The sequence below is a fragment of the Phascolarctos cinereus genome, unplaced genomic scaffold, assembly GCF_003287225.1.
Source record: "Phascolarctos cinereus isolate Bilbo 61053 unplaced genomic scaffold, phaCin_HiC Scaffold_1;HRSCAF=81, whole genome shotgun sequence".
Taxonomy (NCBI): Eukaryota; Metazoa; Chordata; class Mammalia; order Diprotodontia; family Phascolarctidae; genus Phascolarctos; species Phascolarctos cinereus.
In genome coordinates, this window is record NW_027555514.1 from 200,430,606 (window position 1) to 200,457,393 (window position 26,788).

The window sequence follows — 26,788 nt, forward strand, 5'->3', positions numbered from 1 at the left end:
GATGATGTGGATATGTTAACTTTACTGTTTTACTGACAACTTTGAGATGATTTAGATATATTAATGAGCTAGCTTCAAAGTGGTATAGATAAGAGTTAATCCCCTGCCAAAAACTGTAAAAATGAAACCCCAAACTCTTTCCCTGCCCTCAGCACTCTTCCGTCTTCATCTGGGTCCATGCTACCAAGTGCTTCCAACCCTAATCCATGGGTTACTCTGTGCCTCTTCCCTCCCTACTCTCTTCCCCACACTGCCTGCCTGCCTTCACCATCCCATCCCCATCCCCATGTTGTTGGCTTCTATACTCCTCCCCACTTCCCACTACTTGTGCTTTCTGTGCTGTTTACCCCTGCACCCTCTGTGCTTTATTAAAATGTGGTTGAAGACTCATTTTTCACTGCCATTGTGTTCTTTCCTGGCAAGTGACCAAGGAATTGGGCATCTGCCACACTTGATAATTCCATAAATTAATTAGCAATTTACCATACTAGTGATATTTCACCATCTAAAAATAATAAATATAAAGTAATAGACTTAATTTCCTCTATTTTGCTTCCACATTTCCTCAAGTTCCCCCCATTCTACTTTCAATCCCAAGGTCTTTCATAAATAATAGCTCATATTTGTATAGTATGTTTAGGTACGTAAAGCAATTTGTATACATTGTCTCATTTGACTTTCATAACAATACTCTGAATAATAATAACAGCTAATACTTATACAGTAGTTTGAGGTTTGTAAAGCGCTTTACTATCTCATTGGATCCTACTAAGGAGTAGGTGCTATTATTATCCACATTTTACGTATGAAGAAGCAGCTCAAAGAAATGAAGTAACTTGCTCAGAATCTGAGACAGTATTCAGACTAGGCCTTTCTGCCTTCACATCCACTATTTTACACTGCGCTGTATTTATTATATATTACATATTATTTATACCACTGCCCAAACCTATGTTTTATGTCACAAGTGTTATTTTATCTATTTCTCAGCCTGATGTCGCTTAAATATAACGCAAAATAAACTCCCCCCAAAATGATCTTCTGTCTCCGTATTGTATTCTAAAATGTAATTTAGATTTTATTTATTTATTTTTATTACTTTTTTTCCTTTATGCAGGTCCAAGGAACAGCCTCATTGAGTTTATCTATTTTTAACCTGTCCAACTCCATTGTGGGCAGTGGAATTTTAGGACTTGCCTATGCTCTAGCCAACACAGGAATAATACTATTTTTGTAAGTATCGACAATGAAGTAATTTGGCTTTGACATCCATTCCAAAGTGTTGGCATTTTTAGAATAAGATTTGGAAAATGTTTTTAGGTAGTTGAGAATTTTCTGATTTTCTTGCTATTACTAGCAGACATTCAGGTAGCATTCTATATTTAAACATTATATATATATATATATATTGTGTGTGTGTGTGTATAGACGTGTATACATATGTAGACGTACATTTATATCTATATTATTTCATTTGATCCTCAAAATGACCTGTGAGGTGTCGGCAGTAAAAGTATAATTATCCTCATTTTGTGAATGTGGAAACTCAGCTAGAGAGGTTGACTTACCCAAGGTTATAGAACTAGTAAGTGTCAAAATTCATATTTTCTGGTGGAGCCAACATGGTGGAGTAAAAGCAGTGACTTACTCAAGCTGTCCCCCAAACCCCTCCAAATACCTTTAAAAATGGCTCTAAGCAAATTCTAAAGCAGCAGAACCCACAAAAGGCAGAGTGAAACAAATTTCTAGCCCAAGACCACCTGAATGGTTGATCAGAAAGGTGTATCACAGTTCGGCAAGGATGCGCAGGCCTCAGCAGAACTGGAGCAGGCCTTAGAGGACCTAATCGCAGACACCTGTGGTGGTTTCCAGACCTCTCAACCCATGAACACCAAAGACAACTTAAAAGGTCAGTGGGAAAAGTCTGTGTCTGCTGTGAGAGAGAAGTACAGTCAGGGGTCCCAGACATAGTCCCCGAAGTGTAGCCCTGGGGCGGTAGCTGCTTCCTGAGCTTCTAGCCCACAGACTGAGAGGGAATTGAGTGGCTGATCAGAGAAGAACTGCAGAGATCTTTTTATTGGCATAGGATTCTTTTGCTTTGCCTGTGCTTGGATCTGGGTCACAGTTCTGGGTGGCAGTACTGGGGCGAGAAGGAGCACTGACCTGGTGGAGCTTGTAGTGACTGTACAGAGCGAATCCTCCTCACAGTTCCAAGATAGAAAAGAGTCCTCGTGGTCACTCACAGACCAGAGCACAGGCCAGGAAAAGAGTAAACACCTCACCTTTTATCATAACACCTTGGAAGAACTGAAAATTTACAGGTCCCTACAAGTATCTCTGAAAACAGCTGCACAAAACCCCTGAAGCTTGGGACAGTACATTCTCCACACTGGAAGCAGACCTCTACCTTAACAAAGAGTTTACAACTCAAGTAATTAGCTGGGATCATGAGCAAGCAGCGCAAAAAGAGTCAGACTATATTATCTTACTTTGGTGACAAAGAAGATCAAAACATAAAACCAGAAGAAGACAACAAAGTCAAAGCTCCTACATCCAAAGCCTCCAAGAAAAATATGAATTGGTCCCAGGACTCAAAAAGGATTTTGAGAAGCAAGTAAGAGAAGTAGAGGAAAAATAGGGAAGAGAAACGAGAGTGATGCAAGAAATCATAAAAAACAAGTCAACAGCTTGCTAAAGGAGACCCAAAAAAATACTGAAGAAAATAGCAGCTTAAAAACAGTCTAACCCAAACGGCAAAAAAGGTCCAAAAAGCCAATGAGGAGAAGAATGCCCTAAAAAGAAAAATCGGCCAAATGGAAAAGGAAGTCTAAAAGTTTACTGAAGAAAATACTTCCTTAAAAATTAGAATGGAGCAATTGGAAGTTGTGACTTTATGAGAAATCAAGACACCATAAAACAAATTCAAAAGAATGAAAAAATAGAAGACAATGTGAAATATCTCATTAGAAAAACAACTGACCTGGAAAATAGATCCAGGAGAGAGAAAATTTAAAAATTATTGGACTATCTGAAAGCCTCAAGAGAAACATGAAGAGGTAAATAGGAAATAGAAATCATAAGAGACTTATTAAGGTTGAACTATTTATATTCCTGCACGGAAAGATGATATTTATAACTCATGAGATCTTTGTCAGTATTAGGGTAGTTGGAGTGAAACAGGGGCTTCCATCTGACCTCATGCCTTTCATCTTTTGCTATACTTGTCTCATAAATGATCTCCAGCATCTTCTGGGAAGTATAGTAGCACCTAATAGTCAGTGATGAACATTCTCACACTTAGTCATACCTTAAACATTTCAGTGATTCTGAACTCCCGTAGGTCATCATCCAGACTCCATTCCCCATGTCCCATCACCCAATTCCTTATTTGCATCCCCCTCAATCCTCTCATTCCTGCCCTGATACTAGGGGACTTAAGCATACATATTGACTGAAAAACCAAAAACCTGCTCATTTCACATGATCTACTCCTCCATCCCACCTCAGTCACAACAAAAATGGTCATACCCTTGATCTTGCCATCTCCCTCCATTTTCAAGAAATCTGAAATCCTCTTATCTGAGTATAATCTATTGACTTTCCATATCTCCCTCTACCTTCTCTTACCAAACCTTACTCTTCATCTACACTGTGACATCCAATACCTCTATCCATCAGGGATGTCCCAGGCCATCACTCCTATACTAGCTACTATCTCCTATTTTCCTGATCTTGACCCATTGGTGAACCACCTCAGAGCTGTACCATCTTCTCCTGAGTCCCCGGTCCACTTATCATATCACTCACTGCTCCCTGCCAAGCCACAGCCTTGGATTATTCCCACTATCTGATGCCTACATACATGCTGCTGAACAAAGATGAAAAAGTCATGCGATTGTTCTGAGTTCACTACAAATTTATGTTACATATCAACTGATTCCTCATTGCTTCTAGGTAAACCTTCACATCTCATCAATTCACTCCCCTACTCTTCACACCAGATCTTCCAAACCTCCTCATCCCATCTTAAATGCTCCTCCTCCCTCACTTTCTCAGCTGAGAACCTCACAAAATATTTCACAGAAAAAATGAGGCTATCTGCTATGAACTCCCTCTTCTCCCCTCTTCCTCATGTATCATCACTTAGATGCCTTCTGCCACTCTCTTCTCCTTCACTCCCATCTCATATGATTCTACCTCTCCCCAGCTCACATGATGAGGGGGCCTTATTCCTTACCAAGGTTTACCCCTCTCCCTACTCAAGAGATTTTATTTCATATAATCTCCTCCAATAGATTTTCCCCTCTGCCTTTCCCATTATCTCACTGATCTTCAATCTTTCCCTGTCTATTGGCTCCTTCTCTACAGCCTACAAATAAGCCCCCATTCTCAAAAAACTCTCACTTGATCCTGTCATCCCTGCTGCTATGCTATATTCTGCCATTTGTGACTAAATTCCTTGAGAAGGCCATCTACAATAGGAGCCTCTGTTTTCTCTCCTCATACTCTCTTCTTAACCTCTTACAATCTGGCTTCTGATCTCATCATTACACCAAAACTGCTCTCTCTAAATTTACCAGTGATCTCTGAATTATCAAATCTAGTAGTCAATCCTCATTCTTCTTGACCTCTCTGTAATCTTTGATATTGTTAATTACCATTTTTTCCTTGGTATTCTCTTCTCTCAAGGTTTTTGGAACACCATTTCTGGTTTTCCTCCTACTTATCAAACCACTCCTTCTGACTCTTCTTTACTAGATCCCCATCTAGATCATACCCTCTACCCTCTAGCCATTGGTGTCCACAAGGCTAACTATATGAGTTAATTTTCCCTAACCTTCCTTTTTGCATGTACTCTACAGCATATTTCTTCACCTCCCTATTTCCATTCTGCTAAAAACAGCCCTGAGCGTGATATGTTGCTATAGCCTCCTTGCTACCATTTCATTTAAAATATTTGTGTCAGGAGCCAAGATGATGGAGTAGAGGCAGCAACCCAGATGAACTCTCTCAAAATTTCCCTCCAAACAACTTTAAAATAGTGCCTCAAATCAAATTATGGAGTGGCAGAGCCAACAAAAGTTCAGAGTGAGACATTTTTCTGCACTAATGGAATTTAGGAGATCAACAGGAGAGGTATATAATGCTGAGTTGGAGGCTAGGCCTGGAGAACGCCAGCTGCAGGCCTTGGCAGTGCCTCCAATGGTGGTAGTGGAAGTACTCAGAGTTTACATCCCAGAGAGGATAAGAAGATCTGAAGCAGATCATGGGGGACCCTTTCCTGTCACTGGGTGCAAGACCTGGTTCTGTGGGGCACCTCTATTGCCCATATGCAGTTCTGAGTCACATTTCCAGTACACAGAGGAGAATTTGTGGTCAATCACAAGGGAAAAATGGATGTGATCACAGTTCCAAGACACAGAGGAGTACTTGAACTTGCAGCTTCAGGGGAATAGAGGGCCTGGGTACAGTTTCAGAGTTAAGAAGAGAGGTGGCAGGGGAGCAAAGGCCCTTTCTGGGTAAAAACCAGAGAGCAAACCAGGGGAGCAAAGACCACACCTCTCCCCAGATCACTTCATCTTGGAAGCACCTAAAACTTACAGACCCCCAGAACTAGCTCTGAAAATAACAGCATGAAAAAACATGAAGTTTGGGACAGTGCTATTCCTTCACCTCCCCAGGGGAACACAGCCCAACTCTAACATAAAGTCCAAAGTCAAGAAATAGGTTGAAAAAATGAGCAAACAACAATAACAAAAAAAAACTTGACCATAAAAAGCTGCTGCAGTGGTGGAGAAGACCAAAACATAAACTCAGAAGAAGACAACAAAATGGAAACAACTACAAGCAAATCCTCAAAGAAAAATGCAAATTATGCCCAAGTCAAACAATAATTCCTAGAAGAGTTAAAGAAAAAGTTAGAGAAAGAAGAGTGATGCAAGAAAACTCTGAAAAGAGAATTAATCATATAGTAAAAGAGGAACAAAAGTACTAAAGAAAATAAGACCTTAAAAAACCAGAATTGGCCAAAAGGTAAAAGAGGCACAAAAACTCACTGAAGAAAGAACTCCTTGGAAAAAAGGCTGGATAGTGTAGTGGATAGAGCACTTGGTTTGGAATCAGGAAGACCTAAATTCAAATCTGAACTCAGACATTTAGTAACTGTGTGATGCTGGACAAGACACTAAATACCTATTTGCCTCAGTTTCTCAACTGTAAAATGAGGACACACTAAAGAAGGAAATAGCAAACCATTCTAGTATCTTTGCCAAGAAAACCTCATAGACAAGTCCCTGGAGTCACTAAGAGTCAGGCATGAATGAACAACAGCAAAATAAATAAATAAAAAGCAAAACAGGCCAAATGGAAAAGGAAGTACAAAACCTTGCTGAAGAAAATATTCCTTAAAAATTAGAATTGGGCAAGGGGAAGCTAATGACTCTGTAAGACACCAAGAAACAGTAAAATCAAAAGAATGAAAAAGTAGAAGAAAATGTGAAATATCTCATTGGAAAAAACAGCTAACCTGGAAAATAGATCCAGGATAGATCATTTAAGAATTACTGGACTACGATATGAAAAAATGCTCTAAATCGTTATTGATTAGAGAAATGCAAATCAAAACAACTCTGAGGTACCACATCACACCTATCACATTGGCTAACATGACAAAACAGGAAAATGGTAAATGTTGGAGAAGATGTGGGAAAATTGGAACACAAATGCATTGTTGGTGAAGTTGTGAAATGATCCAACCATTTTGGAGAACAATTTGGAACTATGCCCAAAGGGCTACAAAAATGTGCATACCCTTTGATCCAGCAATAGCACTTCTAGGGCTATATCCCAAAGAGATCAAACAAATGGGAAAAGGACCCACATGTACAAAAATATTCATAGCAGCTCCTTTTGTGGTGGCAAAGAATTGGAAATTGAGAGGATGCCCCATCAATTGTGGAATGGCTGAGCAAGTTGTGGTATATGAATGTAATGGAATACTATTGTGCTGTAAGAAATGATGAACAGGCTGACTTCAGAAAAACCTGGAAAGACTTATATGGTTTGATGCTGAGTGAAGTGAGCAGAACCAAGAGGACTTTGTACACAATAACAGCCAAGTTACACAGTGACTAAGATTGTTAAACTGAACCCTTCTCAGCATTACAAGGATCTAAGACATCTCCAGAGGCCTCGAGATGGAAAATGGTGTCCATATCCAAAGAAAGAACTATGGAAGTCGAATAGCTATCACTTATTTTTACCTTCTGTTGAGTTTTGTTTCGTCTTTCTGATGGTTCCTCCTATTGGTTTTAATTTTTACTTACAACTTCACTAATGTGAAAATATGTTTAATGGGTATGTAAATGTAAAGCCTACATCAGATTGTGTGCCGTCTTGGGGAGGGGGAGGGGGAGGAAGGGGGAGAAAAATTTTCTACTCAAAAGCATATGGAAGTGATTGTTGATAAATCAGAACAAATTAATAAAATTTAATAAATAAATACATAAATAAGTAAGTAAATAAACAAATAAAAAGAATTACTGGACTACCTGCCTGAAAGCCATGAAAAAAAAAAGACCCTACATATCATCTTTCAAGAAATTACCAAGGAAAACTTCTCTGATAGCCTAGAACTAGAGAGTAAAATAGACATTGGTCACCTGAAACTGATTACCTCCTAGAAGAAAACTTCTAGGAATATTAGAACTCCTAAGTCAGGAAGAAAATACTGCAAGCAGCCAGAAAGAAATAATTCAAATATCGTGGAGTCATAGTCAGTATAACACAGGATTTAGAAGCTTCTCCATTAAAGGATCAGAGGGCTTAAAATATGATATTCAAGAAGGCGAAGGAGCTATCATCACAACCAAGAATTACCTACCCAGTGAAACTGAGCATAATCATTCAGGAAGAAAATGGATATTCAGTGAAATAGAGTACTTTCGAGCATTCCTGATGAAAAGACCAGAGCTGAACAGAAAATTTTATTTTCAAATACAACACTCAAGAAAAGCATAAAAAGATAAAGAGGAAAAATATATAAGGGATACAATAAGGTTAAACTCTTTATAGGAACTCTACATAAACTCTATATAGGGAAATGATACTTGTAACTCTTAAGAATTGTATTACTACTAGGGCAGTCAGAAGGGGTATACATAGACAGGTGTGGGTATAAACTGACTTTGATGGGATGATATCCAAAAAACAAAACTTAAGATATGAGAAAGAGGATTTCACTGGGAGAGGAGGGAAGAGAGAAGTAAAATAGTATAAATTATCTTACATATGAAGTGCAAAAGACCTATTACAGTGGAGGGGAAATGGGGGTGTGTGGGCATTCCTTGAACTTTATTCTCATTGGAATTGGCTCAAAGAGGGAATAACATACACACTCATTTGGGTATAGAAATCTACAAGTGAGAGATGTAAGGAGACAGTAGAAACTGACAGAAGGGAGGACAGATTGGGGGAGGTGGTGGTCAAAAGAAAAATGCTAGGGACAGAGTGAAAGGAGAGGAGAGAGAGAGGAAGAGGAAGAGAGAGTGAGGGAGAAAGAGAGAGAGACAGACAGAGAGACAGAGACAGAGACAGAGAGAGACAGAGAGACATAGAGAAATGAGGCAAATAAGATGAGGGAAATACACAAATACGCAGTCATCATAACTGTGAATGTGAGTAACTTACTGATAAAATGGAAGTAGATATCAGAATGGATTAAAAGCCAGAATCCTACAATATATTTACAAGAAACACACTTGAAGCAGAGAGACACAGAGTAAAGGAAAGGGGCTGGAATAGAATCTATTTCAGCTGAAATGAAAACAAAGCAGGGGTAGCAATAATAGTCTCAGACAAGCAAAAGTAAAAATAGACCTATAAGAGTTAAGGAAGGAAAAAACATCTTGCTAAAAGGTACCATAGACAATGAAGTAACATATCAGTACAAAACATATATTCACTCAATGGCATAGCATCCAAATTTTTTTTTTTGGTTAGGCGATTGGGGTTAAGTGACTTGCCCAGGGTCACACAGCTAGTAAGTGTCAAGTGTTTCATCTAAGGCCTGATTTGAACTCAGTTACTCCTGACTTCAGGGTTGGTGCTCTATCCACTGTACCATCTAGCTACCCCTAGTATCCAAATTTTTAAAGGAGAAGTTAAACAAGTTATAAGAGGAAATAGACAGTAAACTATACTGGTAGGGGACCTCAACTTCATCTATCTTTCCATGGCCCTTTATTGAAAATAATTTTATTGCATTATGGTCTGAAAAGGGTGCATTTAATATTTCTGCCTTTCTTCATTTGCTTATGAGATTTTTATGCCCTAATACATACTCAATTTTTGTGTAACTGCCATCTGTCACTGAGAAAAAGATATATTCCTTTCTATCTCTATTCAATTTTCCCCAGAGGTCTATCATATCTAACTTTTCTACATTTCTAGTCATGTCTTTAATTTCTCCTTGTTTATTTTATGGTTAGATTTATCTAGTTCTTAGAGGGGAAAGTTGGATGGTATAAAACACTCAGGAGTTTACTTGGCAAGACACACACACGAACTAATGAGCTAATGAACAAAATTACAAAACATTTCTCAAAGACATGTTTAAATACCTTGACAAATATTCACTCAGTATAATTTAAAATGATAATACTACCTAAATTAATTTGTTAATTGCCTTACTAATCAAAATACAAAAGAATTACTTTGTAGAGCTAGGAAATTTAATTAAAATATTTATCTGGAGGAAAAAATGTCCAGAATATCAAGGAAATGAATGAAAAAATGAGAAGAAAACGGTTATGAAATCGCAAGCTTTACTATAAAACTAAAATTGTCAAAACAATTTGGAACTGAGTAAGATATTGAGAGTTTGATCCATGGAACCAATTAGACACACAATTGAAAAATGAGTATAGTAACCTAATGTTTGTCAAAACAAACGATATCAGCTATTGGGATATGAATTCACATCCCAAACTGGGGAAAACTAAAAAGTGATCTGGCTGAAAATGGCATAGACTAACATCTCACATTAAGCTCTACAAGATTATAACTTAAACAAATCTTTGGAGCATAGAAAAAATTGCTTTTTATATCTATGTAAAGAAGAGTTTATAACTAAACAAGAGATAGCTTCATATGAAGTAAAATGAATAATTTTGATAACATAAAATTAAAATGCTTTTTCACAAAAACAATGAAGCTAAAATTAGAAGAAAAGCAAGAAACTGAGGGAGGAGAGGGAAGAGAAACCCTAGCAGCACATTTCTCTGATAAAGGTCTCACTTCTTAAATATATAGGGAGCTAAGTCAAATAACAAGAAAAGCCAATCCCCTATTGATAAATGGTCAAAGATTATGAATAATCAGTTTTCAGGGGAAAATGCTTTAAATCACTGATAATTATGCAAATTAATACAGCTCCAAAGCATTGCCTCAAACCCATCAGATTAGCTAAAATGACAGAAAAAAAAAGTGACCAAAGCTGAAGAAGTTGTGGGAAAGTCAGTACACTAATGTACTGCTGGTGGAGCTGTGAACTGGTCTAATCATAGGGACAACAATTTGGAACTATGCCCAAAAAGTTATTAAACTATGCCCACCCTTTTGACTCAGCAATAGTGCTAGTAAATCTATATCCCAAAGAGAGTTTCAAAAGAGGGAAATGACCCATATGTATAAAAATATTTATAGCAACTCTTTTTGTGGAGATCAAGAATTGGAAACTGGGGCAGCTAGGTGGCGCAGTGCATACAGCCCCAGACTTGGAGTTAAGAGGAACTGAGTTCAAATCCGACCTCAGACACTCGACACTTATTAGCTGTGTGACCCTGGGCAAGTCACTTAACCCCATTGCCTAGCAAAAAAATAAAACAAACAAAAAAAAGAATTGGAAACTGGGGGGATGCCTATCATTTGTGGAACGGCTAAACAAGTTATGGCATATGAATGTGATGTAATATTATTGTACTGAAAAAATAGAAGGGGATTGTTTTAGAAAATCCTGGGAACATCTCTATGGGCTTATTCAAAGCGAAGGGAGCAGAACCAGGACAATTTAAACAGTAACTAATATTATAAAAATAATCAATTTTCAAAGACTTATTCTCTCTGATCTACACAATGACCAACCACAGTTCCAAAAGACTCATGATAAAACATTCTATCCCACACCAAAAAAAGAACTAATGGACTCAGAGTGCAGAACGAAGCATATTTTAAAAATAAAATGTCATAGCTGATGTGGAAATGTGTTTTGAAAGTCTATACATATGTGTAAGAGTTTTGTTTTTCTTGCCTTCTCAATGGGTGGGGAAGGGTAGGGGCATAGAAATAAATTTGGAAATGAAAAAAACTAAAAAGTGTTTATGCATTAAAAATATAGCATTCAAACAAAATATAAAAATTTGGCATCAATATTCATTAAAGATATTGGTGTGTAGTTTTCTCTCTGTTTTGACTCTCCCAAGTATAGGTATCAAGACCTTATTTGCATCGGAGAAGTAATTTGATAGGACCTCTTTTTTTCCTATTGTTTCAAACAGCTTATGTTATATTGGAACTAATTATTCTTCAAATGTTTGATTGAATTCATTTCCAAATTCTTCTGGTCCTGGGAGCTCATGGCTTACCCAATTTCTTTTTTTGTATATTGGGTTATTTAAGCCCTGTATCTCTATATTCATCCATGTCATTTAGGTTCTAATAATTTCCTGTTTCTTCTTCATTTGTTACAATTTATCTTTTTTCCACTTTTTGATTTGATTTTTTCTTTCATTTAAAAAATCACTTAGCTGATGCTCTATCTATTTTAATGTTTTTTCCCTTCAAGAAACCAGCACCTAGTTTTATTTAATAAATGCAGTGGGGTTTTTTTTCTCTCAATTTTCCATCATTGTTTTCTTTTAAAATGTTCTTTGATTTTCGTTTTTGTGTTTAATTGACATTTAAAATGTTTGTCTTTAGTTTTTAAAGTTTTTTCTTGTTTTTCTAGTTGCATTCCCAAGTCATTGATGTTCCTTCTCTCTTTTGTTTATCAGTGTTTAATTATATAAAATTTCCCCCAAGTATTGCTCCGTCCATGTTCCATAAATTTTTGTATGTTTTTTTCATTGTCATAATCTTCAGTGAAATGAGCTATTGTTTCTATAATTTATACATTAGGATTACACATTCTTTAGATTGTTAGTTTCCACTTAATTTTGTGGGTTTTAAAATTCATTATAATGTTTCTTGCACTTTGTTCCATGTTTCATAGTTCTGCTTTTTTTTTTTTTGCATTTTTGTGACCTTTAATGCCTTAGTATGTGGTCAATTTATATAAAGGTGTCATGTACAGTTGAAAACCTATCCTCCTTTCTATTCCAATTTGGTAATAACTAGAAGTCTATCATCTCTAACTTTTCTAAAAGTCTATTCAAGTCCTCGCTTACTTTCTTGTTTAATTTTTTTGTTAGATTTGTCTAGCACTGACAGGAATACATTGAGGACTATCATTATTATATCTCTAGTGTCTATTTCTCTCTATAACTCATTTAGCTTTTCCATTCAGTATTTAGGTGCTATAGTACACACACACACACACACACACACACACACACACACACACGTATTTAAATAATACATATACATGTATATGTGTGTTTAGTATTGCTATTGATTTATTGCCTCCATCATCTTTCAGTATAATGTAGTTTCCCTGTTTATCTTTTTTTGATCAAGTCTAGTTTTGCTTTTGTTTTGTCTGAGATAATGGTTGCTGCTCTTTAGTTGAAGTATATTAGATTATCTTAGTCTCATATAAGTTTCAGTTAATGTTTAAGTGTTTCTTGTAAATAAGTTTTATTGGATTTTGTTTTCTAATCCATTATTTTTTTTATTAATTTATTTTGAATTATCAACAATCACTTTCATAAGCTTTTGAGTTTAAAAGTTTTCTCCCCCTCCCTGCCGCTCTCCCTCCCCAAGACAGCACCAATCTAATATAGGCTATATATATACATTCCTATTAAACATATTTTCACATTAGTCATGTTGTAAGGAAGAATTAGAACCAATAGGAGGAACTACCAGAAAGAGGAAACAAAACAAAACACAAGAAAAAAAATAGCAAATTGTATGCTTCAATTTGCATTCAAACTCCATCGTTCTTTCTTTAGATGTGGATAGCATTTTCCATCATGAGACTTTTGGAGATGTCTTAGATCTTTGCATTGCTGAGGAGGACTAAGTCTATCGATGTTAGTCATCGCACAATGTGGCTGTTACTGTGCACAACATTCTCCTGATTCTGCTCACTTCACTCAGCATCAAACCATATAAGTCTTTCTAGGTTTTTCTGAAGTCTTCCTGCTCATCATTTCTTATAGCACAACAGTATTCCATTATATTCATATACCACAATTTGTTCAGCCATTCCCCAATTGATGGACGTTCTCTCAGTTTCCAATCCTTTGCCAACACAAAAAGAGCTGCTATAAATATTTTTGTACATGTGGGTCCTTTTCCCGTTTGTATGATCTCTTTGGGATACAGACCTAGAAATGCTATTGCTGGCTCAAAGAGTAGGCACATTTTTATAGCCCGTTGGGTGTATTTCCAAATTGCTCTCCAAAATGGTTGGATCATTTCACAAATCCACCAACAATGCATTAGTGTTCCAATTTTCCCACGTCTTCTCCAACATTTATCATTTTCCTGTTTTGTCATGTTAACCAATCTGATAGGTGTGATGTGGTACCTCAGAGTTGTTTTGATTTGCATTTCTGTAATCAATAGTGATTTAGAGCATTTTTTCATATGACTATGGGTGGCTTTAATTTCTTCATCTGAGAACTGCCTGTTCATATCCTTTGACCATTTACCAATTGAGGAATGACTTGTATTCTTATAAATTTGATTTAATTCTCTATGTATATTAGAAATGAGACCCTTATCAGAGAGACTGGTTGTAAAACTTCTTTCCCAATTTTCTATCTTCTTTCTAATCTTGGTTGCATTGGCTTTGTTTGTGCAAAAACTTTGCAATTTAATATAATCAAAATTATCCACTTTGCATTTTGTAATGTTCTCTATCTCTTGTTTGGTCATGAATTCTTCTGTTCTCTATAAATCTGATAGGTAAACTATTCCTTGCTCTCCCAGTTTGGTTATAGTATCAGCCTTTATATCTAAATCATGAACCCATTTTGACTTTATTTTGGTATGTGGTGTGAGATTTTGGATTATGCCTAGTTTCTGCCATACTCTTTTCCAGTTTTCCCAGCAGTTTTCGTCAAATAGTGAGTTCTTATCCTAGAAGCTGGGGTCTTTGGGTTTATCAAATAGTAGATTACAATAGTCATTGACTACTCTTTCTTGCATACCTAACCTATTTCACTGATCCACCACTCTATTTCTTAGCCAGTACCAAATAGTTTTGATGATTGCTGCTTTATAATACAGTTTAAGATCTGGAATGGCTAGGCCACCTTCCCTAGCACATCTTTTCATTAGTTCCCTTGATATTCTGGACCTTTTGTTATTTCAGATGAATCTTGTTATTATTTTTTCTAGCTCTATAAAATAATTTTTTGGTAGTTTGATGGGTATGGCACTGAATAAGTAAATTAGGTTAGGTAGAATTGTCATTTTTGTTGTATTAGCTCAGCCTACCCATGAGCAACTAATGTTTTTCCAATTATTTTATTCCAATTATTCTAATCCATTCTTTATCCTCTTATGTTTTGTGGATGAGTCAACCTATTCACATTTACAGTTATGATGGTTAAGTATATTAATTTCTCTCCATTCCATTCTCTTATAATTTTTCCTTTCTTTGTTTCCTGCCTCCTCTTTACAACAAAGAAAGTGATGAGAAAGAAAGTGTAGGCTTAGGATCAGTGTTTTATGCTTGATGCAATCCTCTCCTACTTCTCTTGCCCAGAACCCAGTCATAGTTTCTACCTTTTCTTTTTTTTTGCTTTTAAACATCTCTTTTCAATCTACCCTCCAAGGACAGTTTATTTTGGTTATGGCTAAATCCCTCCCTGTTTCCCTGTTGAGTAAAGTGTATTTTGCACTAAACTCTGTATGTATATGTATTGTGGAATTAAAAATTCATATCTCACTTCGTCTTATATTATTTTATTGAGCTTTAAATTACTCTTTATTAACGATCAACTTGCTATGGGTTGTTATTGTTCAGTTGTTTCAGTCACGTCTGACTCTTCATGACCCCATTTAGAGTTTTCTTGGCAACGATAGTGTTGTGGCTTGCCATTTCCTTCTCTAGCTGATTTTACAGATAAGGATACTGAGACAAAGAGGGTTAAATGATTTGCCCAGGGTCCCACAGCTAGTAAGTATCCGAGGCCTGAGTTAAACTCACGTCCTTCTGACTCCTGGTGCAGCACCATCTAGGTGTCCCCTCTGTATTAGTTAATCTCCCTTAATATGTGAACTCGACCTCCCTCTGAACACCTGCGTCACCCTCCATCCATTAAGTTCCCTTCCTCAGTACTCTCCAGCCACAGAATTCTAATCTATATACTAATTTATCAGAAATCAGTAATATGTAAACCACAAGCTCTTTGCTCTCCCTCAGAAATTACCAACCATGACACTTTCCAGAGGATATTCGTCTGGTGATAAACTGATGTAACTTGTGGTACCTTTGTTATGTCAGATTGGTGTCCCTGTCTATCTTTAAGGTTTATTTGTATGACTGTAAACAAGCTGTCCTGATTGCCAGATGCATCCTTGGCTACTGAGGAAACTTGTATCATTTTTACTGACACTTGCTATCCTTACTAATAAATTGAATTGTGCTCAAAACTTTATTGACTCAGTTTCTCTTTATCACAGATTTTACTCACAACAATATTCTTCCTTCATTTGCTCAATTCATGTGAAAGTGAAGTTCACACGTCACCTGTTCTCCCCCAAACAGAATGGTCCTGCTGCTATTTTCTTCTTGTATTGATGCTGGGTTTTTCAGGGATCTCAGGCACAGCTCAGGGTGGGTTCCTGCAAGTTTTTTTGTTTGTTTGTTCCCAAAGTGGTTTGATTCAGGTTAAAGCAAGAAAATTGCTTTCTTGCCATGAATTCTGAAAAGTCCTCACCTGGATTTGGGTCTGAACAACATACCTGCGGGTTTTGCCTCTGCTTGGGGTTCCAATAGGTTGCTGCTAGACCCAACCCCTAGCCTTCTGCACCAGATTTGCAACCCCGCTCTGGCATACCAGGGACAGAGATGCCACTTGACACCTATTCTTTCTCCCTAGATAATTTTAAGTCTACCAGGACCTCTTCTTGCCCTAATGCATAATTACAACCCCCAGTTCAGTCTCTGCCTTGGAAAGTTTCACATAGTGCCCTCCTTGCTAAATCCTGTCCGTTATCCACAGACCTCTCTGTCTTTTTATATGAACCTAGGCCAAAAAAAAAATCATTCACTGGGATTTTTCCTTGGGTTTCCCAGTTGGGAAGTTTTTTAGATCTTAGAAGAGTAATTGTGAGACAAAGCTGGGCCTACTACTTCCTACTCTACTGTCTTGGCTGGTCTTTTCAATATGTATCTTTCAAAGCTGTCCTGCTTGTTTATGATTTTTTCCTTTCTCTTTTCTTCTTTGCATTAAAGAATTCAATGACTCAGTTTTCTTTCTATTGTTTTCTTTTTATTTTGCTAACCTATCCCTAGCTCCCTTCTCCCCACCCTCACCCACTAAAAACAAAAGCTTTGTAACAGATATGCTAGACAAGTGAAGGAAATTCCCACACTGACCACGTCTGAGAATGTGTCTTACTCTGCATTTTGAATCTACTACCTGTCTGCTAAGAGATGTGTAGCATCTAGAATTGTGATTGGTCATTGCATTGATCAGAGTTCTTAAGTCTTTTGAAATTGTTTTTTTTTCTACAATAATGTCATTACATAAATTTTTCTCCTGGCTGTATTCGTTTCATGTACAGGTCTGCTCCAGTTTCTCTGAAACCCTCTTTTTTCATAATTTCTTATGGCACAACAATATTTCATTACATTCATATACCATAATTTGTTCAGCCATTCCACAATTGAGGGTCACCTCTTTATTTTCTTATTCCTTGCCATCACAAAAAGAGCTTCTATGCATATTTTTTCATTACCTATTCAGCTACGTGGCACAGTGGATATAGAGATGGACTTAGAAGCAGAAAGACCTGTGTTCAAATCCTGCCTCAGACACTTAGCTGTGTGATTCTGGGCAAGTCACTTAAACTCTCTTACCTTAGTTTCTTCATCTTTAAAATAGGAAAAACAATAACACCTATTCACAGAGTTATTATGAAGTCGCTCAACTGGAGACCTATTTCTAAGTTGATTTTGAACCACTGATGACTAATTTTGGGAGTCCAACCTTTCATTTTGTGATGGCGGTGATTTGAGTAATGTTTAGTTTCAAAAAAACTGTCACAGTCTCAGAGGGACAAAGAAAGTCTTAAGGTTGAATAAACTGACAAAGGTTAATTTGAAGTGCTAGTTGATGAAAATGAATTATGTTTCTATCTTTTTCTCTTAGAAGAAAGCTTCACTCTTAAAATATGATAGTGCTAGTTTAATCATGAAGATAAGTGACCTACACATATGACTATAGGAGAGAGTGGCAAACATAACCTAATCCCAGTTCTGTCATCACTAAGTGAGTAGGCATGAAGGCAAGATAGTTTTTGACAACAGACAAGCAAAGATGGTGGAGTAGGAGGAAGCATTATAACCCAGGTCTGTCCCACAACTACTCCAAAGAAGAGCACCAGACCAGGGAAATTTAAGGAAAATCAGGGTTGATCATTTTTTCCATCCCAGATCAGCAGAGGGATACAGACAGTTGCCTAAGGACACTGAGTACAAGGTCTGAATTTGAGTCTATGGTTGTTTACCAAGGAAAGAAGAGATCCTGGATCTAGCAGGGATGAGTCTGGTGATATGCAGGAAGCCAACTGTGCTTCTCTTTCTACTGACTACTTCCCTATTGCCTGCAAATATGTTCATGATTTTAAAACCAAAATGAGATTTCTGGAGGAAAGAACTAGAAAAGAAATTAAAGCTTTGAAGGCAAGGTGTGTAATGTGAAAAAAAAATAGTATAGTACAAACAGTATAAAACCTTATCTGAGTAAAAGAATACTAGAAAATTTGAATGGACCAAGTTAATGACTACATTAAACAGCAAGAAATATTTTTTAAAAGTAAGAAGACTAAAGAAATAGGAGAAAATGTAAGATATTTCAAAAACAATTCACCTGGAAAAAAAAAATCAACTAGAGACAATTTGAGAATCAATGGGAGGGCAGCTAGGTGGTGCAGTAGATAGAGCACTGGCCCTGAAGTCTAGGAGGAGCTGAGTTCAAATCTGGCCTCAGACCAAACACTTGACACTTACTAGCTGTGTGACCCTGGGCAAGTCACTTAACCCCAATTGCCTTAAAAAAAATACACTCATACACACACACATAAACAAATTTTTAAAAAATTAAAAAAAAAGAACCATTGGTCCTGAATTGGTCCTGAAACTCAAGACCAAAAGAAAGTATGGATATCATATTTTGGAAACTACCTAGAGTTATTAGAACCAGAAGGGAAAGTAAAAATGGAAAGAATTCACTGGTCACCCTCAAAAAGAAGCCCCAAAATGAAAACTCTCAAAAATATTATAGCCAAAATCCAGAACTTCTAGGTCAAAGAAAAAAAATGCTACAGACAGCCAGAAAGAAAGAACTTAAGTAATAAAGAGCATTAGCTGAACTCTGAATGGTCGGGAGCAAAGTTGGACGGGGCGGGGGGGGGTGGCGAAGCAGGTGGTGACACATGATTAATGATGTCAGACAAAAGGCAACAGCAAAAATAGATTCGATTAAAAGAAAAATACAAGGAAACTTACCTTATGCTGAAAGGTACTATAGGCAATGAATTAATATCAGTACCTAATGTATATAAACCAAATGGCATCTAAATACATAAAGGAAAACTAACCAAATTATGAGGAGAAACAGACAGCAAAGACACCTTTTGTGTCTTTCCCATTCTACTAGAAAACTTATGCATCAGCAACCTGAACAGTCTTTGGGGGTAGAAGCCCTGTCCCTTATTGCTATAAAACTCAAAGCTAAGAAGCAAGGTGAGCATATACAGTGATGATGTCAAGTACTTCACAAACTCTTACGAAAATTGGAGACAGTGATAAGTTGTACTTTGAGTATTTGTTTCTATTTAATCAAGAAATGGGTGGACTCTGAAACAACGCTTTGTCAAAGTTTCTTTTACTCTCTCGAAGAAGTAGATTTTCCTGAGCTGAGCATGTCTATTTTGGAAAAAAAAAAATCAGAAACAGAAGAATCTCTCTGTCTCTCTCTCTGTGTCTCTCTCTGTCTCTGTCTCTCTCACATACACACACGTTTTGTTGATCTTTTTCTTATCTCAACTTTGACTTGATTACTAAGCATTGCAAGTAAAGACCTTTTTTTAAAAGAGGATAATGAAAAACATTAATATGAACATTACAAAAACATTAATGTAACTGTTCAGATTATCCTTTTTATTTTGCATGAATATTAGGATTCTAACACCAGTTAGGAGATGACTAATCATTATTATAAAGGAGCCAGAAGTTTAAAAACAACAAGCATCCCTATGTTTCAAGTATACATATTCAAAAAGGAGTTACAGAATTTTATAGCCAGAAGAAAGTAGCATTAAATGATCAAATCTAAGTCCATCATTTTACAAATTGTGGAAACCGAGGCTCAGAATAGTAGTCTGTTGTTGGTTTTTGGTTTGCTTGTTTGTTTATTTTTGCTCCCAGTTAACCCAACATATGACTGGTTTTAAGAGTTCTCAATCCCCTTTGCTCCCACATCCTGTTTAAAAGATTATCCACAAATGTATATTTAAAATGCAAAAAAAAAATTCATAATGCTATTTAAGAATTACCTGTACAGATCCAAGGAAAACATTGAGGCTTTGAACCAGCAAAGGTTTTTATAGTTAGGTGGGTTCTGATTAGCATTTTTTTTTAGTATATTCTTAATGCAGATTTTTAAAGAGGGAAAGAGTAATAGACTGTAAACTTTGGGTTCTCTTAGCAGAATGATTTTGCCCTTTTAAATAAACCTTTACCTGTCTAAAAGTCCAATTCCAAAGACATTTTTCTTCTTAGCTAATTATAACAAAAGATTGTTTCCCTTGTTTTAGGTTCCTTTTTATTTTAGTGTCAACCTTGGCTAGCTATTCAATCAATCTTATGTTGGCATGTTCTGAGGCAACAGGTAAGTTGAGACAAGATCCAATTTAGCTAAGTGGAAGAAGGTAAGAGGGAAAGATTTTCGTAATGATTTTATTAGCTGAATTTCCTTTTGCTCTTTCAGCAGCCTGATTATATAGAAACAGCAGTTGGAACCACAGTCAAGGAATGTCTTTGGTGCTCACCTGGGACCAAGGCGAAATGCAATTATCAACTGCATTTTTTCAGTGTACATAAAGCAAGTGAGAAGTGCAATTTAAAGAGAACTGTCAATTAGGCTTATTTTTCTCAGTTGATTATCTTACTCTTAAGAGTTCTACTTTTCCCTCAGTCCATACTATATTGAAGAACAAGTGTCCTATGTCTTCAAGTTGTGATTTCCAGGTTTTAAAAGGAAATATATTTATTCATTCTTTTTTGGGTAAGTTCTAAAGAGAAAACATTACTTCTGAGCTAACCTCGAAGTATCTACTATTAATTTACCTTAAGAGTGTAATTCCTTTAGGTTTATTTTCTAGTTTTGTTTCATACTGAATTATATTTGCAATATATTTCCTATGTCAGCCAGAGCATTGCATTACAAAAACCTGGAGCATTTGGTTCTAAATTGAGGATCTAGCTGTTTTTTTCTTTGAGTACTAGGTTTGGAAAACATAAACATTTTGAGCATAAGTCATAAAGAAATGTAAACAAGATTTTAAAAAAAAGAACAAATTTGTCTTCCCATCACCATTTAGATCAGCACCTTAAATGCTTTGAATTTCAGTTTGTCTGCATTGTGCTCTGGCAGACATTATCTGTCATTCTCATTTCATCTTCCTCAGTATTTTGATAGCTTGATTTTAATTGAGACCATTATCAAAACTGCCTGATTCCTAGTGTCATGAGTTCCCTGAACACCCCCAAATAAATTTTTGTATGTATCAAGCATGGTTCTTGATAGAATAAAAATAAGAAAAACAAATCAACCCAAAAATAATAGGAAAAAGACCCAATTCCATACAACTTCAATTACTTCAGTCAAGGCAAAAAACTTAGTCTAAGCTTGACAATTTGAGCAATCTAAAGCAAAATACTTTTTTGTGGTGGGGGGAGGGGAAGGGCATCAGTGTAATTGCATCAGTCCTCTGTTTCATTTTTACTAGGTAGACTGGGCCTAGGAATAAGATTGAAGCAGTGACAATGTGCAAAATAGAGTTCTGCTCATTTGAAACAATTAAAAATAAGCCATTAGATCACTTTTTATGCTTTTACAGCCAAATCAAAAAGGGGAAATAGTGATCACTCTTGACACTTAAATATTTTTAATAAGTTTTGAAGTAATATTTCCTTCATTCTAATGACAGCTTATAACACGGCCTGATTTTGGCAGGATAGAAGTAACAGGATTGAAGAATGATCACTGGGTCTTGGTTGTTTTGGTTTTATGACTTTTGTCACTTTTTATGTTCTCTTAAATTCATTCAGGATGTTTGAGTTTTGAAAAGATGGGTGAGAAAATTTATGGCCTCAAAGGGAAGTATATCATATTTGGAACCACCTTTCTCCAGAACATGGGAGGTAAATGCAGCACAATCTTCCCCTGTTGTCTCCCTGCCCTAACCCACTCCCAAGCATGTCTCTGTACACACTATAAAATAGTGTGACTAAAAACATTTTTCCTTTTTAGTAGTTGTGTTTCCGTGACCTCATTGATTTAACGTGACAAAACCATGGACATTACCTGCCCTTATAGCAAAAATGGTGTGTGATGTGTAGAATAAATTAGTCTCATCTTTTACTTATAGCCAATTAAGTTGCTAGGATTTGGCAATGCTGGTTTTCTATCTTAATGCCTTAACCTGAGGACAAGGCTTTGTAACCTTTTGTATGGCTTGCAATATGAACTACAGTGTCTCCTTTCCAAAAAATATATTCTTATTTTCCTCCTTAGTCATTCTGAGCTACCTTTTTATAGTAAAAAATGAACTGCCCTGTGTCCTAAAAGTTCTTCTAGGAAAGGAAGAAGAATTTCCATAAGTTAAAAGGCTATTTTTTTATGTTCTAACTTTAAATTTATATGTAAACTGATCAGAGTTTTGATCTTAATAAAATTCTAGTTGACTGAACTTTTGGTAGACTGATTTGGGATCACAAAAATAAAGGGAAAAAGAGACACAAAGGTAGAAAACTTTAAAGATTTGGTAGATGAAAACTCATTCAACATGCAACAAAGAAATGCTGTTGGAATTTCCTAGGACCCTAAACTGAAGCCTGTATCTAGTTTACATGAAATGAAATTTATTGAAGTATTTTCAACAGACACATAGCTTGCAAAAATAGAAGGTATAACCACATTGTTGAAGAAAGGACATTCTAGGAATGAGTGTTTTATGTGATCTGGACCTTCCCACAAAAGATTCAAATAGTCTTGGACACATCTGACCTACAAGTCATACTTTGATTCCATTTTGTTTAGCAATTCCCTTTCATTGTTATTTTTTCCTATTTCCCTTCAAGGGAAAATTATAGAAGCCTATAGTTCCAAACCATTCATTCTTATAGTAACATAGGGAAGCAGTGGGAAAAAAATACCTACCTCTCATGAATTTTTACTTGCTGACATTAACTTTACGAAACACACACAAAAGAATCATTTTCCTTTAATAATTGGTAGCAGTATGCATGTCTTATAATCTGACTGAATTTGATGTGTGCATTCAATTTTGAAGTCATTTCAATAATTCAAAATGGATACCATATTTCAAACAGTAGGTAAGAAAAAAAGAATATTAGAAAGGTAAAATTACATAAAATCTTAAATCATGGCAAAGGAATAGGAAATATACTATAAAATTGTTGTTTGAGTGAAAATAAGTTTCTAACAAAATGTTTTTTTTTATTTAAAATATCTTACAGAATATGGTATTTGGATGGTCGAATACTTATATTAATTACCATTGCTATTATTTTTCCTCTCTGTCTCATGAAGCACTTAGGTAAGGAAAGATTCTGTATTATACTACTTTTAATTGTGCCTAAGTGAATTAAAGATCTAGAAAAATGCAGCTACTTTCATGTCTGCTGTTACTAGTATAAAGAGGAAACATGCATGTCAGATTCAATCGTGAAAGTTGTGCCCTCTGCTATAATACATCTTTTATGCCTGCTCTTCCTCATTTTTCATTACTTTTTTTTTTTGGTGAGGCAATGGAGTTAAGTGACTTGACTCGGGTCACACAGGTAGTAAGTGTCATGTGTCTGAGGCCAGATTTGAGTCCTCCTGACTCCAAGGCTGGAGCTCTATCCACTGCACCACCCAGCTGCCCCTTTATTTTTCATTACTAAGACATCTCCCTCCACTATCTCCTCTTAGATGAAGAAGTAGCCCTCTGCTTGACAAAGAAATGCCTCTGCATGCACCCTTGATCTCATCCTTTCGTGACTTCTCTAGCAAGTTGTTCTCACTATCATTTCTCCTCTCCCTTACTTTCAGTACCTTCATATGTACTGTCTCCTTCTCTGCTAAATAAAAACATGCCTTATTTTCTTCATCCCTAAAAAACCCTCACCTGATCTGATCATTCACGATAATTACCCTCCCACATTTGTCCTTGCCTTCATAGTTAAATTCCTCGAGAAAACTGCTTACATTTGGTGCCTCATTTCCTTTCCTCTCGCTCTATTCTATTCCCTCTGCAATCTGGCTTCTGTTCTTCACAACTGAAAATGTCTTCTTTAGAGTTATAGTCTTGTCTTAATTGTCATATCTAATAGCTTTTTTTATTTTATCCTGATCACTCATGGTACTGTTGAACACCTCCTTCTAGATATTCTCTCCTCTCCAGATTTTCATGACAGTGCTCTCTTCTGGTTTTCTTTCTGACTATGCTTTAGTCTTTGCTGTTTCTTCATCCATGCCATACCCACTAACAGTGAGTTTCTCCGAAGGTTCTGTCCTGGCCCCTCTTCATGTTATGATATATAATATCTCACTTGGAGTTCTTATTGGCTCCCATAGGTTCAATTATCATCTCTGTGCAGATGATTTCCAGATCTATGCATCCATCCCTAGTCTTTCTGCTAAGCTATGGTCACTAATCTCCAGCTGCTTCTTGAATACCTCAAAATCAACATGTCTAAAACAAAACTTATTATCTTCCTGCACCCTATACTTTTCCCTCTTCTGAACTTTCCTTTTACTTTGGAGGGAACCATCATCCTCCCAGTTACCTAGGCTCACAAATTCAGTTCATTGTTGACTCCTCACTGTCACCCCAAATATCTAATTCACAGAAAAATCTTATTTCTACCTTCACAACATCTGTCATATGCAGCTCTTCTTTTCTGATGAAACAATCAAACCCCTAGGTCACACCTTGGTCACTTCCCTCTGATATAACTACAATAACCTTCTAAAGGTTTTCTGCCTCAGGTCTCTCCCCATTCCAGTCCATTCTCCAGTAAGCCTCCAAGGTGTTTTTTTTCTCCCTAAAATGTAGGCCTAGACCATATTGCTGCTCTGCCCCACTTCAAGGAACTTTAGGATCAAATATAAACTCCTCTATTTGGCATCTAAAGCACTACCTGACCTGGACTTTTCCTATCTTTTCAATCTATATATTACTATATTCCTCATGCACACTTATGATCCAGTCACACTGGTCTACTTGCATTTCCTCTAACAGGTCACTCCATTTCCTATCTCTGTGCCCTTGAACTAGTTGTCACCCATGCTTAGAATGCTCTCCTCCCTCAATTGGGCCTCTTAGTTTCTTTTTTTATATAATTTTATTTTTTCAAATAACAAAAACCTACTTTGTCTGCCTTCTATCTCCCTCCCACCATTGGAAAAACAAAACAAAACAAAACAAAACATAACAAATGTGCATAGTTAAGCAAAACAAATTCCCACATTGGTCATGTTAAAAAAATATTGTGATTGGTCATTACGTGGAACAAAGTTCTTAAATCTTTCAAAGTTCTTTGTCTGTACAATGTTGTTATTATGGTTTTCCAGGTTCTACTCACTTCACTGTGTCATTTCATACAAATCTTCTCAGATTTTTCTGAAACTGCCCTTTTCATAATTTCTTACAGCACATTATTCCATATATTCATACACCATAATTTTTCATACATTCATCAATTGATAGATATCCCCTTAATTTCTAGTTCTTTGCTACCCCCAAATAGTTATTATTTTGTATGTATTTCCTTCTTTCTTTGATCTCTGGTATGTTGACATAGTAGTTGCATACAATTTAATAACTTTTTGGTTGTAGCTGCAAATTACTTCTTAGAATAACTGAGCCAATTCACAAGTCTACCAGTAGTGCATTAATATGCCTGTTTTCCCACAGACCCTCTAGCATTTGAAATGTGCCCCCTTTTTTAAAAAAAGTTGGCAATCCCCATGGATGTGAAGTGGAAACCTAGAGTTGATTTAATTTATATTTTTCTAATTCTTAGTAGTTTGTAGTGTTTTCATTTATGGCTCTTGGAAAATTGGATTTCTTCCTTAGAATACTGTTCATATGCATCCTTGATCATTTATTAACTTGGGAATGGTTCCTATTCTTACAAGGTTGGAAATGAACTCCTTATCAGGACACTCACTGCAATGCTTTTTCCCAGTTACCTGCTTCCCTCCTAATTTTAACTTCATTGATTTTGCTTGTGTAAAATTTTAATTTTTGTGTAATTAAATTGCCCATTTCATTTTTTTAAAAAATGTAATAATTTATTTTTCCCCAATTACAAGTAAAAACAATTTTAACAATCTTTTTCATATTTTGAGTTCAAAATTCTCTCCCTCCCTCTCCTTCACCCATTGATAAAGCAAACAATTTGACATACATTATACATGTTAGTCATGCAAACCATATTTCCATGTAAGTCATGCTGTGAAAGAAAACACAGAAAATTTTTATAATCTGATAAGTATGTGGTAGTAGCTCAGAATTGTTTTAATTTGCTTTTCTCTAATCAATAAATTTAGAGGAATTGTTCATATGACTATAGATAGCTTTGATTTCTTCTTCTGAAAACTGCTTGTTCATATCCTTTACCATTTATCAACTGAGAAATGGCTCTTGTTTCTACATATTGACTCAGTTTTCTATCTATTTGACAAATGAGGTCTTTATCTGCAAAACTTTCTGTAAAAATATTTTTCACAGTAATGATTACTAACCATGTATTTCCCTCCATGCCATTTCCCTCTGTTTATCCTACTCTCTCTGTCCTTTCACCCTATCCATTCTCAAAAGTATGTTGCTTCCGACTTTTACTTCCCCCAATCTGACCTCTCTTCTATCATCCCCACCCTTCTCTTCTCCCCATCCCCTCCTACTGTCCTATATGATAAGATAGATTTGTATAACCCTCGGAATGTGTATGTTATTCCCACTTTGAGCCAATTCTGATGAGAGTAAGGTTCGTGTACTCCCCCCACCTCCACCACTTTCTCATTCTTCCCCATCCACTGTAAAATCTCTTTCATGCCTCTTTAATGTCAGATAATTTACCCGATAATTTACC

The 26,788-nt window shown here is 36.3% G+C and overlaps 1 protein-coding gene across 1 annotated transcript in view; it reads left to right on the plus strand.

Moving 5' to 3' along the window:
- Positions 1 to 26,788, plus strand: part of SLC38A1 (solute carrier family 38 member 1) — an 84,474-nt gene that overhangs the window by 27,808 nt on the left and 29,878 nt on the right. Inside the window, exons 2-6 of the mRNA XM_078150127.1 lie at positions 1,118 to 1,233; positions 20,218 to 20,291; positions 21,734 to 21,826; positions 22,200 to 22,274; positions 23,158 to 23,244. Coding sequence (XP_078006253.1) covers positions 1,118 to 1,233; positions 20,218 to 20,291; positions 21,734 to 21,826; positions 22,200 to 22,274; positions 23,158 to 23,244 — 445 coding nt within the window. The remainder of the gene's footprint in view (positions 1 to 1,117; positions 1,234 to 20,217; positions 20,292 to 21,733; positions 21,827 to 22,199; positions 22,275 to 23,157; positions 23,245 to 26,788) is intronic.